The sequence below is a fragment of the Anomaloglossus baeobatrachus genome, chromosome 7 (genome assembly GCF_048569485.1).
Source record: "Anomaloglossus baeobatrachus isolate aAnoBae1 chromosome 7, aAnoBae1.hap1, whole genome shotgun sequence".
Taxonomy (NCBI): Eukaryota; Metazoa; Chordata; class Amphibia; order Anura; family Aromobatidae; genus Anomaloglossus; species Anomaloglossus baeobatrachus.
In genome coordinates, this window is record NC_134359.1 from 115,075,217 (window position 1) to 115,091,194 (window position 15,978).

General features: G+C 46.7%; 1 protein-coding gene across 3 annotated transcripts in view; it reads right to left on the reverse strand.

Annotated features, from left to right (window-relative positions):
- The window catches only part of VPS8 (VPS8 subunit of CORVET complex), a 347,729-nt gene that overhangs the window by 231,703 nt on the left and 100,048 nt on the right, over nt 1–15,978 (reverse strand). For all 3 annotated transcript variants that reach the window (XM_075317598.1, XM_075317599.1, XM_075317597.1), the window contains 4 exons: nt 15,290–15,364; nt 15,011–15,046; nt 14,634–14,724; nt 13,312–13,358 (listed from right to left, as the gene is read on the reverse strand). In XM_075317598.1, coding sequence (XP_075173713.1) covers nt 13,312–13,358; nt 14,634–14,724; nt 15,011–15,046; nt 15,290–15,364 — 249 coding nt within the window. The remainder of the gene's footprint in view (nt 1–13,311; nt 13,359–14,633; nt 14,725–15,010; nt 15,047–15,289; nt 15,365–15,978) is intronic.

The following is a 15,978-nucleotide window of genomic DNA, read 5'->3' on the forward strand; positions in this document are numbered from 1 at the left end:
AATCCATTTCACTATAGCTGTTCCTCCTCGTTATTTATGAAGACTATTCTTGAGGGTTATGTTTGCCCTGTCTGGCTGGCAGAGAGTGCAATGCGGAAATTGGCCACTATGCTACAGTGCCTTGCGAAAGTGTTCGGCTCCCTTGAATTTTTCAACCTTTTCCCACATTTCAGACTTTAAACGTAAAGATTAAAATTTTAATGTTATGGTGAAGAATCAACAACAAGTGGGACACAATTGTGAAGTTGAACGAAATTTATTGCTTATTTTAAACTTTAAAAAAATAAATAAATAACTGAAAAGTGCAATATTATTCATCCCCTTTACTTTCAGTGCAGCAAACTCACTCCAGAAGTTCATCGAGGATCTCTGAATGATCCAATGTTGCCCTAAATGACTGATGATGATAAATATAAGCCCCTGTGTGTAATCAAGTCTCCGTATAAATGCACCTGCTCTGTGATAGTCTCAGTGTTCTGTTTAAAATGCAGATAGCATCATGAAGACCAAGGAACACAACAGGCAGGTCTGTGATACTGTTGTGGAGATGTTTAAAGCCGGATTTGGTTACAAAAAGATTTCCAAAACTTTAAACATCCCAAGAAGCACTGTGCAAGCGATCATATTGAAATGGAAGGAGTATCATACCACTGCAAATCTACCAAGACTCGGCCGCCCATCCAAACTTTCATCTCAAACAAGGAGAAGACTGATCAGAGATGCAGCCAAGAGGCCCATGATCACTCCGGATGAACTGCAGAGATCTACAGCTGAGGTGGGAGAGTCTGTCCATAGGACAACAATCAGTCGTACACTGCACAAATCTGGCTTTTATGGAAGAGTGGCAAGAAGAAAGCCATTTCTCAAATATATCCATAAAAAGTGTTGTTTAAAGTCTACCAAGACCCGGCCGTCACTTGAAAATTTCATCTCAAACAAGGAGAAGACTGATCAGAGATGCGAATACTTTCGCAAGGCACTGTACATATAAAACTTACAATTGCCTTTCCTGAGCCATCATAACACAAAGCCACATTAATCTTACAAGGTCAATGTCCAGACAAGCATCATGTTCATTTTACTGGCAAAGTGCCTGTAAGACATTACTTAACTGGGTTAACAAGTACAGAAAATCAGTGGGAGGTGCATTACTGAAATGCTGCACATAGTGGCAATGTAGTATCATCTCACTGGAGTACAGAGCAATACTACACGTACCATACTGCTCACTGCCAGTGCTGCATGTATCGTGCTGCTCACTAGCAGAGTCTGTAGCTATTTTTTAGCTTTATTTGTAATATTTTGTCACTTGTAGTTGATTTGTTCGAATTACATTGCAGGTCTCTATGACACCATATCCTCCGGGAATATTTATGTCCCTGTAGTACTGCTACATTGATAACTGGCTGTCTGCGCTTGTGGGGAACTGGCTTTATCTTTGCTTTGGGACGCTATTAATGTCATGTGCATGCGCTACGCAGTTTACTTAAGATTTAATGTGTTCTAACTAGTGACATATCCGTACTTTAAGCACACATGCGCAGTTTAGATAATGCATAGTTAATTAGCGTATCTCGTCATTGGCACAAGCGCCGTGACTTCAGAGATCTCTGATACTTGTACGCATGCGCAGGTGGCTAGTGGTACCAGACCTGCTTTACAGCTTCAAACATATACGTCAGGATTCGCCACCATTATATACATTTAAATAGTCACCTAATGATATACATTTTGCTTTCTTGCTGCCCTTGAGGAAGGCACTTCGTGATGATACGCGTGGGGCTGTGGACTGCTTGGAACCATAAGAATTTGGTTTTTTTTTTACTTCCTGTTTTGGGCTGAGGACTATCAGGCACCTTAAGTGTTTGGAGGGCTCTATATTCCTAGCCCTCTAGCAGTGATCCTCTACGTTCTTATTGACTATGGGCCCCTTTACACGCTGCGACATCGCTAGCAATTACTAGCGATGTCGAGCGCGATAGCACCCTGTCGTACGGCCGACATGTGGTGATCGCTGCCGTAGCGAACATTATCGCTTTGGCAGCGTCACACGCACATACCTGTTCAGCGACATCACTGTGACTGCCGAACAATCCCTCCCTCAAGGAGGAGGTGCATTCGGCGTCACCGCAATGTTACTAAGCGGCCGGCCAATAGAAGCGGAGGGGCGGAGATGAGCGGGACGTAACATCCCGCCCACCTCCTTCCTTCATTGCCGGCGGCCGCAGGTAAGGTGAGGTTCCTCGTTCCTGTGGTGTCACACATAGCGATGTGTGCTGCCACAGGAACGACAAACAACATCGTACCTGCAGCTGCAACGATAATTGGGAATGGAGCCCCATGTCACCGATTAGCGATTTTGAACGTTTTTGCAACGATTCAAAATCGCTCATAGGTGTCACACGCAACGACATCGCTAACGCGGCCGGATGTGCGTCACAAATTCCGTGACCCCAACGTGTAAAGCGGCCTTAAGGGTATATGGCTTTGTTATGGGTACTATGCACAGACCCACACCTGGGTCTTACTATTTGTAATAGGGCTCCTATACCCTTATGTGTATTCTTTGGTTGTCATCAGTCACAACAGCCCATAGGGGAGGACCATTGATTCATTTGGGTGAATGTGGGGCTTTTTTGTCCATACTGGTGACTGGTGACTCCCACCCAAGTTTCAATAACATTTATATGGTTTAAAACCGCAGCTGTTTCAGTGTTGTACTTGAATTATATCTTATATACAATCTGTATTACTTTTCTGGTGGTCCACTGATGTGGGATTTTTAATTGTATCTGTATTTTGTAAGTGGCTATTCCGCATTATTTCTCAAATGCTGTATTTGTGGTGTTTGTATTCCGAATAAATTATTTTCACAATTTTTTACTCAAATTTGTTGATCCCTCATTTAACTGGCACTTCTTTTTTGTTCTCACTACCTGTGCTACACGTACTGTACTGCGCATTATGTACTACACGTACTGTGCCGGTCTCGACCCGTGCTACATGTACTGTGCCGCTCTCTAACCATGCTACACGTACTGTGCCACTCTCTACCTGTGCTACCCGTATTGTATTGTGCATTATGTACTACACGTACTGTGCCGCTCTCTACCTGTGCTACATGCACTGTGCCGCTCTAGTTATGCTACACGCACTATGCCGCTCTCTAGCTATGCTACTCGTACTGTATTGTGCATTATGTACTACACGTACTGTGCTGTTCTCTACCTGTGCTACATGCACTGTGCCGCTCTAGTTATGCTACACGCACTATGCCGCTCTCTAGCTATGCTACTCGTACTGTGCCGCTCTCTACCTGTGCTACCCGTATTGTATTGTGCATTATGTACTACACTTACTGTGCCGCTCTCTACCTGTGCTACATGTACTGTGCCGCTCTAGTTATGCTACACATACTGTGCCGCTCTCTACCTGTGTTACCCGTACTGTATTGCGCATTATGTACTACACAGCACTGTAGCTGAGCTTCAAATATTGTAATGGAGCTTACCTACAGTGCCTACAAGTAGTATTCAACCCCCTGCAGATTTAGCAGGTTTGATAAGATGCAAATAAGTTAGAGCCTGCAAACTTCAAACAAGAGCAGGATTTATTAACAGATGCATAAATCTTACAAACCAACAAGTTATGATGCTCAGATAAATTGTAATAAATTTTCAACATAAAAGTGTGGGTCAATTATTATTCAACCCCTAGGTTTAATATTTTGTGGAATAACCCTTGTTTGCAATTACAGCTAATAATCGTCTTTTATAAGACCTGATCAGGCCGGCACAGGTCTCTGGAGTTATCTTGGCCCACTCCTCCATGCAGATCTTCTCCAAGTTATCTAGGTTCTTTGGGTGTCTCATGTGGACTTTAATCTTGAGCTCCTTCCACAAGTTTTCAATTGGGTTAAGGTCAGGAGACTGACTAGGCCACTGCAACACCTTGATTTTTTTCCCTCTTGAACCAGGCCTTGGTTTTCTTGGCTGTGTGCTTTGGGTCGTTGTCTAGTTGGAAGATGAAATGACGACGCATCTTAAGATCCTTGATGGAGGAGCGGAGGTTCTTGGCCAAAATCTCCAGGTAGGCCGTGCTATCCATTTTCCCATGGATGCGGACCAGATGGCCAGGCCCCTTGGCTGAGAAACAGCCCCACAGCATGATGCTGCCACCACCATGCTTGACTGTAGAGATGGTATTCTTGGGGTCATATGCAGTGCCATCCAGTCTCCAAACGTCACGTGTGTGGTTGGCACCAAAGATCTCGATCTTGGTCTCATCAGACCAGAGAACCTTGAACCAGTCTGTCTCAGAGTCCTCCAAGTGATCATGAGCAAACTGTAGACGAGCCTTGACATGACGCTTTGAAAGTAAAGGTACCTTACGGGCTCGTCTGGAACGGAGACCATTGCGGTGGAGTATGTTACTTATGGTATTGACTGAAACCAATGTCCCCACTGCCATGAGATCTTCCCGGAGCTCCTTCCTTGTTGTCCTTGGGTTAGCCTTGACTCTTCAGACAAGCCTGGCCTCGGCACGGGTGGAAATTTTCAAAGGCTGTCCAGGCCGTGGAAGGCTAACAGTAGTTCCATAAGCCTTCCACTTCCGGATGATGCTCCCAACAGTGGAGACAGGTAGGCCCAACTCCTTGGAAAGGGTTTTGTACCCCTTGCCAGCCTTGTGACCCTCCACGATCTTGTCTCTGATGGCCTTGGAATGCTCCTTTGTCTTTCCCATGTTGACCAAGTATGAGTGCTGTTCACAAGTTTGGGGAGGGTCTTAATTAGTCAGAAAAGGCTGGAAAAAGAGATAATTAATTCAAACATGTGAAGCTCATTGTTCTTTGTGCCTGAAATACTTCTTAATACTTTAGGGGAACCAAACAGAATTCTTCTGGTTTGAGGGGTTGAATAATAAATGACCCTCTGAATAAACTTTTCACAATTTAAAAAATAAAAAAAGAAAAAAAGAAATAACATTCTTTTTTGCTGCAGTGCATTTCACACTTCCAGGCTGATCTACAGTCCAAATGTCACAATGCCAAGTTAATTCCGAATGTGTAAACCTGCTAAATGTGCAGGAGGTTGAATACTACTTGTAGGCACTGTATATTGTTCTGCCATCTCTCTACATGTACTGTACTGCTTTCTGCTTGTGCTACACATACTGTATTGCATGTAATATTCTGCGCTCCTCCTGTGATACATGTACTATGCTGCGTTTTTTCTATCTCCGCCTCACATCCTGTAGTTTGCCCTCTACCTTTCTTTGCAAAAATGGCATGAAACAAAATTTATTACTTTATATACTGTATATATAAATATTTTTCTGTCACATTTTGTGCAGTTTTACTTGCCAAAAGTACAGAACTGTAGCAGTAATATTTTGCCTTTGGGTAGTACAGAATATTACACTGACATTACTGTTAACCTGTTAAATGCTGCTGTCCATCTCTGACCGCGGCATTTAACACGTGCCAGCAGGGAGCGCATCATTCCTCCTGCCCATCGGCACGCCTGTGACGTGATCGTGGGACGTCGCTGGGTTGTCATGACAGACAGGATCTACTGACGAACCCCGTGTCTGTCATAACGATCCTCCTGTGAACGACAGCCCGTGGTCGGGGTGAATAGATCATGATTTTTGCTACTGTAGAAGTGTTGTACTGTAGCAATGGCATGTGTGGCACAAGCAATCGAACAATCATAGGCTCAATACCCTAAGGGGACTAATACAATAAAAAGTGAGAGAAAAAAGCTTTTAAAAAAATATGATTTTTTTTTATTTTTTCATAAGTTCAAGTTTTGTCTCATTAAAAATAAAAAAAAGTACACATTTCTCTGACGCCTCATTGGGGGACACAGGACCATGGGTGTTATGCTGCCTATCCATAGGAGGACACTAAGTAGATGCAAAAGCATAGCTCCTCCTCTGCAGTATACACCCCCTGGCCGGGCCAGGCAACCTCAGTTTTAGCTTAGTGTCTGTAGGAGGCACTTCCTTTCAAGGTTTGTTATTTCTTGAGGGCGACGGTTGCCTTTTGGGACTGATCTCCCACTACCATCAACGGGCGGGAACGTGGAGTGTCACCTCCACGTACCCCCTCCTGCGACGCTGGATCCTGGGCTGGACGACGGGTTCCACAGACACCGATTTTCCAAAGCCCAGGGTAGAGGCCTGTGCCCCTATAGCCCAATTCCTCAGCCCCTCTTTGCAGGCTCTGAGTTGAATATGGCACCGGTGTGACCGGACACAGCAAGCTGACTCTGCTATTTTCACTGCCTGGACTGAAGCAGTGTTTTAAGGTGAGATCCCCCCTGACTGGTTTCCCAGACAAAGGGAGAAAAGACACTGCAGGGAAAGCTCCCAGGACATTTACAGTATTTATTATGAGAAAGTCTCTTGCTGAGTGCAAGGAGGAGAGCCCCAAGGATCCTGCACACACAGTGTTAACTTTTCTCTAGCTTGCTGGCTGGAAGAGGGGGGAAGTCACTCCTGTTTGCAGAAAGTCCTGCATATAATTTCCTGGTGGCAGGGGGAGGGCCCAGGGCTCAGGGACTCAGGCTGTTTATTTGCTCTGTTTATTTGCTCTAGCAGAAAAGCCGGCTGATAACCACCAGTGACAAGCTGTGTGCTGACTGGAGGGAGAGGGAGGAAAACTACCTGAAGCTCCCTTCCCGCCGTTTTTTTACTACCCACAGCAGGGGGGGCACACTGACTTCATCTTCGCGCTCTTTTAGCGCTAAGCCCCCCCCCCGCAGCCGCAATAAGCCCCCCCCCCCCCGGAAAGCGTGCAAAGATCTCCATAGAGCGTAATCCTTCCTGAGGACAGGGCCATCGGCTGATTCGGGTGAGGTGCTTGCTTCACTTGTAGCTCTGCTGAGCATTGCTCCCCCTCCAGGCATGCTCCTATTAGGAACATGCAGAATTCTAAGGGCACTAAGAGTGCTAAGGCCCACATAGTCTATTATTCAGCCTGCACTGCCTGCCACGCTGAGCTACCACGTAAACACACCTCTTCTCTCTGTGAGTCCTGTGCCCCTATAGCCCCCCCTGCCACCACCGCCGCAACCGTCAGCCCAGAGCCTAGGGCTCCCAGCCCACCGGAATGAGCACAGTTTCTGTCCCAATCCATGGAAAAACTGTCAGAGAACCTGGTGCTGGCTATGCAATGTCGTCCTCCACACCCTTCTGGGCCCCTGGACGGAACGCAGCCTGAGGATACCCCTATGGAGGATCCTTCTGAGGTAATCCGGGCACATGCTTCACCGGTTGCAGGGATCAGGAAAAGAGCACACGGCCGGGTGTCTCCAGCGGGCTCTCCCTCGGGAGCACACAGGGCAGGCTCTCCCACACGCTCCACGGCTTCTGAAGAGCTGGAGGAGGGAGAATGCTGTTTATACAAAGAGGATTCCTTGATTTCAGCCTCCCCAGATGATCAAACTGCAATAGACTCCCTTATAGCAGCAATCAACCAAACTCTGCATGTGGAGGATCCCCCATCCACTAGCACTGACCATGTGGTCTCCTTTAAGAGGGCAAGGAAACCCCAAAAGGTTTTCGCTGATCACCCTGAGTTTTAGGATATCCTCACACAGCAAAAGGAGAAGCCTGATAGGCGCTTCGGTAACCGAAAACTCATGGAGTCCCGGTACCCTTTTGCCTCACCTGCCCCTAACGGCTGGGCCGATCCGCCCTCGGTTGACCCCCCCGGTCTCCCGCCTTACCACAAAGACGCTCCTGTCTTTACCCGATGGTTCCTCCATCAAGGACCCGACAGACAGACAGGTGGAGCACCTCGCCCGCTCTGCTTTTGAGGCTGCGGGTTCCTCCCTCTCGCCCTCCTTTGCCGCTGTGTGGGTCGCAAAGGCGATCTCGGTCTGGGCAGAATCCCTTAACACTTCGCCTGAGGAACCCCAGTTCACTCATACCTTCACAGAGGTAACAGCTCAAATTGCCGCTGCGGCGGAGTACCTCGCGCAGGCCTCCATGGACGCTGCTACCTGCGCAGCGTTTGCCGCCTCAAATACCATAGCCATCCGTAGAGCTCTCTGGCTCCGACAATGGCGAGCGGACTCTGCCTCCAAGAAGTCTCTCACGGGCCTTCCCTTTTTTCCAGACCGATTGTTTGGCGAACGTCTGGACAAGCTCATTTCTGACGCCACGGGAGGAAAGAGTACCTCCCTCCCCCAGCTGAAGTCCAGGACGTCCTTCACCAGACGTCCACAGTCCTCGTTCCGCTCCTTTATGAACTCATTTGGTTGATCGACAACATCCCGTGCTGTCCCCGCCACCAGCCGCGGACTACGCAGGGACTGACCTTCTCAGCTCTCCCCGAAACCCACTTCGTCATGGCAGCCTAGACCGAAACAGTCCAGGACTAGGGAGACTCGGCCACGACGTTTTCCCCCCTCATGACTCCTTTGGCGCCCCGGAAGACACACTCATTGTAGGAGGTCGACTGCGGCTCTTTCATCACATCTGGGCTGCCGCCTCAGACGACAAATGGGTGCGAGACCTTGTGTCTTCCGGTTACCACATAGAATTTCGGACCCGACCCCTGAGTCGGTTCTCTCTCTCAAACCCACCAAAGACTCGAAAACGACGTGAAGTTTTTTTCTCAGCAATCCACTCGCTCTAAACAGCAGGAGTGATAATACCTGTCCCAGACGATGAGAAGTTCGGGGGTTTTTATTCCAACTTCTTTGTCATCCCCAAAAAGGATGGGTCAGTTCGACCCATCCTGGACCTCAAACACCTAAACAAACATGTGCACGTACGGAGATTCAGAATGGAGACCCTAAGATCCATTATTGCATCCATGGTCGAAGGGGAATTCCTCGCCTCCACAGACATCAAGGACGCGTACCTGCACATACCCATCGCCCCAGATCACCAGAAGTTCCTCCGCTTCGTAATTCAGGACTCCCACTTTCAATTCGTAGCTCTACCCTTCGGCCTTGCCACCGCACCAAGGGTCTTCACCAAAGTCATGGCGGCCGCCATGAGCGTCCTTCACGCCAGGGGAGTAGTCATTCTCCCTTAATTGGATGACCTCCTCATCAAGGCCCCCTCCTTCCGCGACTGCTCAACCAGCGTACAGATCATTGTGGACACCCTATCCCACTTAGGGTGGCTAGTGAATTTGGACAAATCATCCCCGATCCCATCACGATCAATCACCTTCCTGGGCATGTCCCTGGACACTCGTTGGGGCTTGATCCTTCTCCCTCAGGACAAGGCAATCGCTCTTCAATGAGCGGTACGCTGCCTTCTACGTCCTCCGTTTCGCTCCATTCGATTCCGCATGAAAGTGCTCGGCAGGATGGTGGCAGCTATGGAAGCAGTACCCTTTGCTCAACTGCACCTCCGCCCACTGCAGCTAGCCCTTCTAGCGGCCTGGGACAAGAGCCCCTTCTCCCTGGACAGACATCTTCACCTGACACCTTCAGTCAGGTACGCAATCCGCTGGTGGCTTCGGTCCTCATCCCTATCGAAGGGGAGATCTTTTCTCCTAGTGAACTGGCTGGTCCTGACCACGGACGCCAGCCTCCTAGGCTGGGGAGCAGTGTACCGGCACCACACTGCTCAAGGACGTTGGATGCCCCAGGAGTCTTTCCTACCCATAAACATCCTGGAACTCCGCGCGATCTTCCTAGCGCTCAGAGCATTCTGCCCTCTGTTAGCGGGTCGTCAGATTCGAGTCCAATCGGACAATGCGACAGCTGTAGCCTATATCAATCGGCAGGGTAGCACCCGCAACAAAGCGGCTTATCTCGAGGCCCACAAGATCCTCAGCTGCGCCGAATCGTCGGGATCAGTGATATCAGCGGTACACATACCGGGGGTAGAGAACTGGGCAGCAGACTTTCTAAGTCGCCAAGGCCTGGCCGCCGGAGAATGGTCTCTCCACCCAGATGTGTTTCTACACATCTGCACTCGCTGGAGCACATCAGACGTGGACCTAATGGCCTCAAGGTTGAATGCAAAGGTACCAGAGTTCATAGCCAGGTCACGCGACCCGCAGTCCATCGACACGGATGCTCTAGTCTGCTCCTGGCACCAATTCCGCTTGCCTTACATATTTCCACCTCTACCCCTGCTGCTGCGGGTAATCAGGAAGATCAAGGCAGAGGGAGTCCCGGTAATACTGATAGTACCGGACTGGCCCAGGCGAGCCTGGTACGCCGAATTAGTACAAATGCTCACAGACGCACCGTGGCGCCTTCTAGACATCCCAGACTTGCTGACCCAAGGGCCCATTTCCCATCAAAACTCCAGAGCCCTGAAGCTGACGGCATGGCCATTGAGACCTGGGTATTAACAAGAGCGGGATTCTCCCCCGCGGTTATTTCCACCATGATCAGCGCCCGAAAGCCTGCTTCATCCCGCATTTACCACCGTACGTGGAAAATCTTCCTTTCATGGTGCAGGGAAACTAACGTCCAGCCTATGCCTCTGGCCATCCCCAGAATTCTCGACTTTCTACAGTCTGGCTTGCAAGCGGGGTTGGCTCTCAGTTCCCTTAAAGGGCAGGTCTCAGCGCTCTCAATCTTCTACCAATGCCGCCTGGCTCAAAAACCGCAAGTCAAGATCTTCTTCCAGGGCGTTTCCCATCTAGTTCCCCTGTACAAACGGCCGCTGGAACCATGGGACCTCAACCTCGTTCTGGACGGTCTCCAGAGGTCTCCCTTTGAACCCCTCAAGGAATCTTCCCTTGCTCTTCTGTCCTGGAAGGTAACATTCCTGGTGGCAATTACGTCCATCAGACGGGTTTCGGAGCTAGCAGCACTCTCTTGCCGCGAGCCTTTTCTGATCTTTCACCAGGACAAGGTGGTTCTGCGCCCCCTTCCGGATTTCTTTCCAAAGGTTCTTACCCGTTTCATTTGAACGAGGACATTGTTCTGCCTTCCTTTTGTCCACACCCGGTTCATAGGGTGGAAAGGTCTCTGCATTTGTTAGACCTCGTCAGAGCTCTCAGATATTACATATCCAGGACAGCCCCCTTTAGGAAAACGGACTCTTTGTTCGTCATTCCTGAGGGGCCTAAGAAGGGACAGGCAGCTTCAAAGGCGACTCTGGCTCACTGGATTCGCTCTGCGATCCAGGAAGTCTACCGCTTGCAACTCAAGCCCATTCCTAGTGGGCTGCGGGCTCATTCCACGCGAGCAGTTGGCGCTTCGTGGGCCATTCGGCATCAGGCTTCAGTGGAACAGGTGTGTAAGGCTGCGACCTGGTCTAACCTACATACGTTTTCAAAGCATTACAGAGTCCATACCCAGGTTTCAACTGAGGCAAATCTGGGTAGGAAAATTCTGCAAACGGCAGTAGAGCACCTCTCTCAGTAGGCGCTCCAGGCTGTCTAGGACTGGTTCCTAGTCCTTGGGTTGTGTTGTCTTCTTTTATGTTTCCCACCCATGGACTGCTTTAGGACATCCCATGGTCCTGTGTCCCCCAATGAGGCGTCAGAGAAAAACGGATTTTTGTGTACTCACCGTAAAATCGTTTTCTCTTAGCCATCATTGGGGGACACAGCACCCACCGTGTTGGGCCTTGGTTCTCTCAGTACCTTATTTGGTTATGACTCTTCTTTTCTCATGTTCCGCTGTTGAGAAGTTTTTACTGTTTTTTTCTCCTACTGCTTGTGTACTAAAACTGAGGTTGCCTGGCCCGGCCAGGGGGTGTATACTGCAGAGGAGGAGCTATGCTTTTGCATCTACTTAGTGTCCTCCTATGGATAGGCAGCAGAACACCCATGGTCCTGTGTCCCCCAATGATGGCTAAGAGAAAACGATTTTACGGTGAGTACACAAAAATCCGTTTATCTGATATCGCTGCATTACTAAAAGTCTGATAAATCATAATATAAAATAAAACTGTGATCGGTAACCAGCGTAACAAGAAAAAAAATCAAAATGACAGAATTACATTTTTTTTGCGTGATTGCAAAAATAGGAAATCAAAACATCCCATCTACCCCAAAAGAATAGCAATAAAAATATCAGATCAGAGTGGAAAAAAACTGAAACAATAGATCCTGAAAAATGAAAACATTACAAGTCTTGGAAAATGGCGACACAAGCAAAGTTGTTTTCTTCTCACAAATTTCTGATTTTTTTCCACCATATAAATAGAAAAAAACTATACATCTTTGGTATCTGCTACCCATAATGACCTGAAGAGTCATATTGCTGGGTCACTTTTACCATATAGTGATCATGGTAAATAAAAACAAAAAAAAATTGTGGAATTGCACTTGCCATTTTGTTGGGCTGTCAGAGTTTGACAGCACAATCTAAGGGGTTAACAGGCAGAGGTGGATCTCCAATCCAAACACACCTGTTAGCTATGTATGTTGGCTGATCAGATCAGCTGACGTGTGAGGAAAATTGTGGGCTCACCGCATGAGCCCACATCAAAGGAAGGCAACCTAGAACTTATATATACGTCCTAGGTCATTAAGGCTACTTTCACACTTGCGTTGTGCGGCATCCGTCACAGTGCGTTGTGTGACGGATGTGACTGATGTGTTGCAAATAGTGTGTTAATAAAGGTAACGGATTCCTGTGAAAGAAGCGTTTGTTTTCTATGTTGAGAGAGAGGGAGACAGAGAGAGAAAGAAAGAAAGAAAGAAAGAAAGAAAGAAAGAAACCATCCGTTGAAGTCTGCCCTTAATAGAAGCCTATGAGGAATAAACGGATTCCTGCAACGGTTACCGTTATTCCTCAAGGCGGCGTATTGTTGCAACGGATGCCGAACAAGGCAAGTGTGAAAGTAGCCTAAGGGGTTAACATTGATGGCATATCCTTAAGCCAGGTTATTAAAGAGAAATTATCACGCTCCTCATGCTGTCCAAACCATGGGAATCACGAATCAGAGCTTGTGTTTCAGTTTTAAAGACCTGTCCGCAGACTACAGATGGAGTCACTTCCATAGGAAGAGACCTGTTAGTCATCTGGGTACTTCTGGGAGAAGCCAACCAAAGAAGGAGAAGCAGGGGAATCACAAACAGGGAGGAGAGGAGAAGACCCAGTGTACAGTGGAGCCCCTGTGCATCCAGATCTAATTAGTAAAAATCCACAAATAGTGATTAAAGCACAGCAACAAAGTGCAGTTCTTCCTTAAAGGCATCAATTTAATCAGTATTACAGCCCCATTAAGCCGCGTATAAACTTTACATTACAAAATCCTACTGACAGGTTCTCTTTACTGTGTAAGTCTCTACTAAATTAAGAAGCCTCTTATTAAAAAAAAAAAATGGTTTCCTGCTGAATAGTCTTCCTGTTTCACATGATACAATCTTACCTTATCAGCCACCACACTTCTCCTTTTCTTTGGGTCTCCTGATAGACCTACAGAGAGAACTCAGACTCCTCAAGTACAACAATACAGTATGCAGGCTTATAACTTATTCATCTTAATACAACATCTATATGTAAATCAGAAAATAAATAACAATGACAACAACACAGACGATCCAAATGCTGATTGCTTTTTGTAGTATTAAAAAGGGGTTATCCAACTTCTAAAAAGACACAAAACATTAAAAAAAAAACAACAGGCAAATGAACACTACTCCCCTCCTATTTACCAGAGCAGTTCAGTGATCTGGGCGCCCCTCCAGCCTTTGTTTACAAGCAGCCAGCAGGTGATCGCTGCAGCCAATCACTGACTGTAAACAAAGACTGGAAAGGCCGCAGGAGCATCAGCACTAAATCACCAAGGTAAAGAAGGGATGAGTAGTGTCATTGATTTTTTTTTCTAACATCTACTATTTTTTTTTTCCATTTTTTGCAGATATGCCCTTTAAAAGGGAGCCTGTCAGGTGCAATATGCACCCAGAGCCACGAGCAGTTCTGGGTATATATTGCTAATCCCTGCCTAACCATCCCTGTATACACTAGCATAGATAAAGGGATCTTTAGAGAAAGTATTTCTAAAGATCTTTTATAATATGCTAATGAGGCCAGACACTAGCAAGGTCGTTACTTCCCTTGGCTAGTTGGCATGTAAGCACACTCCTATAGGCGTGCTAACATGCTAATGAATGTGCAGCGTCAGAGGCATGGTCGATCTTACCGCTCTCTGCTGCCACCACACCCACGCTGGATTTCAACTCAGTGCACATGATTAGAAATCCCAGACTTCCAGTCATGCGTACTATGAAGCTAGGTGTACGTGCCCTGGCTTCAAACTGGTGTAGTGCGCATGTCCGGAAATTCAGAGACGTCCTGCACACTGAGCCGAAAACCATCGGTGGCAGCAGACTTGAGAGCAACCATGCCTCTGACACTGCGCATTCATTAGCATGTTAGTACGCCCACTGGAATGTATTACATGCTAAGGGGGCCTACTAGCCAAGGCAACTAACGCCATTGGGACTAGTCCCTGGCCTCATTAGCATATTATAAAGGATCTTTAGAAATACTTATTCTAAAGATCTATTTATGTATGTTACTAGATACAGGGACAGTTAGGCAGGGATTAGCAATATGCAGCCAGAGCTGCTCGTGGTTCCGGGATGCATATTGCACCTGACAGATACACTTTAAATAATTAAAAGCTGCTGAATATACATAAAACCCGTTTATCTGTTATATCCATCACAGCTTTGTGTCCTTGCTTACCAACGACTGCTTTTGCTTTCCCTTCATGAAACGACCATGCTAAAGCTAAGGCTTCGTTGTTACAGTCCTGCTTCAGCAGATGATCGACCCTCTGAAATGTAGAACAGGAAAACTTTGTAACCTTCACAACACAAACTTATATGATAACAGTCTCTCACTTCCATGGACAGAATTAGGGATATTTTTCAGTAAAAACACCTCTAATACATTTTATTTAGTCAGATCTAGTTTTTTTAACAATATATTTAGTGTGCGATTGTAACATGTAGCCTATGTCACATAACCGGGCCACAATAATTCTACATTTGAATTATAAGGTTAAGTGAAATGTGACCTAAAAGAGGAAATGAGTGACATTAAGGACTCGCACAGCTCACCTCTCGCCAGTTCCTCAGCATCATAGCATGTACCGACTGTGAAAAGAAGAGAAAAACAGTGAGAATGGGACTAGGAACACGGAAGTCAGATTTGATGTGAGAAAGAATGAAAGATGCGGAGGAAAGAGCGAGCGGCAGGAAATGATCGGCCTCAACCTAACAGCAAGAAAAGCATAAAAAGCAAACAACGCCAAACACATCAGCGAAAAGCAAACTCACCGAGGCACAGAATGGAAATACTTTCCAGCCATTCCAGAAATATATGGTATGTGTACTTACCTTTGTTCCTAAGTAGAATATCTGCCCACCATAATTGCTGATTGACTGGTAACAAGCTTTCTCTCCTACTAGTGCCTATAGGAATATAGGAAATATAGGAAAAAAAAGAATCGTAAAAATCAAAAACATCCATCTTCATGGGAAGACCTGTGTTAACGATGCAATAAATAGTCTCTTCAAATGACCACCATATAACCAAGTGTCCAAAATTAGGAAAAAAAATGCTATTTTTGCAGAACCAGAACCCTTCTTATCCACGAGCCAGGTTTGATATTGCAGCTGCTTAGCCCAATTCACTTTAAAGAGTTATTCCCATCTATTCACGAATAGTGCTTGTAAATACAGGCAAATCTGCAATTTACTGCTCATGAAAATTTTCATCCGTTCGTGAGATAGTAACACTTTTCCTTTATTTACAGCTCATTGCTTGGCAGCAAAACATGCAGTGCTTACAAGCTCTTTTCTATTGAGCTTGTAAGCGCAGTTTTGAAACTGACCAGGATTGCTGGAGGGCTTTACCTCCAAATCTTGACCAGCTTCAGTGCACTCCTTACAAGCTACACAGCAGCGGTGGTCGGTCTACTAGGTAACGGACTGTAAAAAAGAAAGATAGGTAGTAAATTGTAAAAGTGCCTATATTTTTCTTTACATACCATAGCCAATATCCATCCACAAAGATGCAAATAATC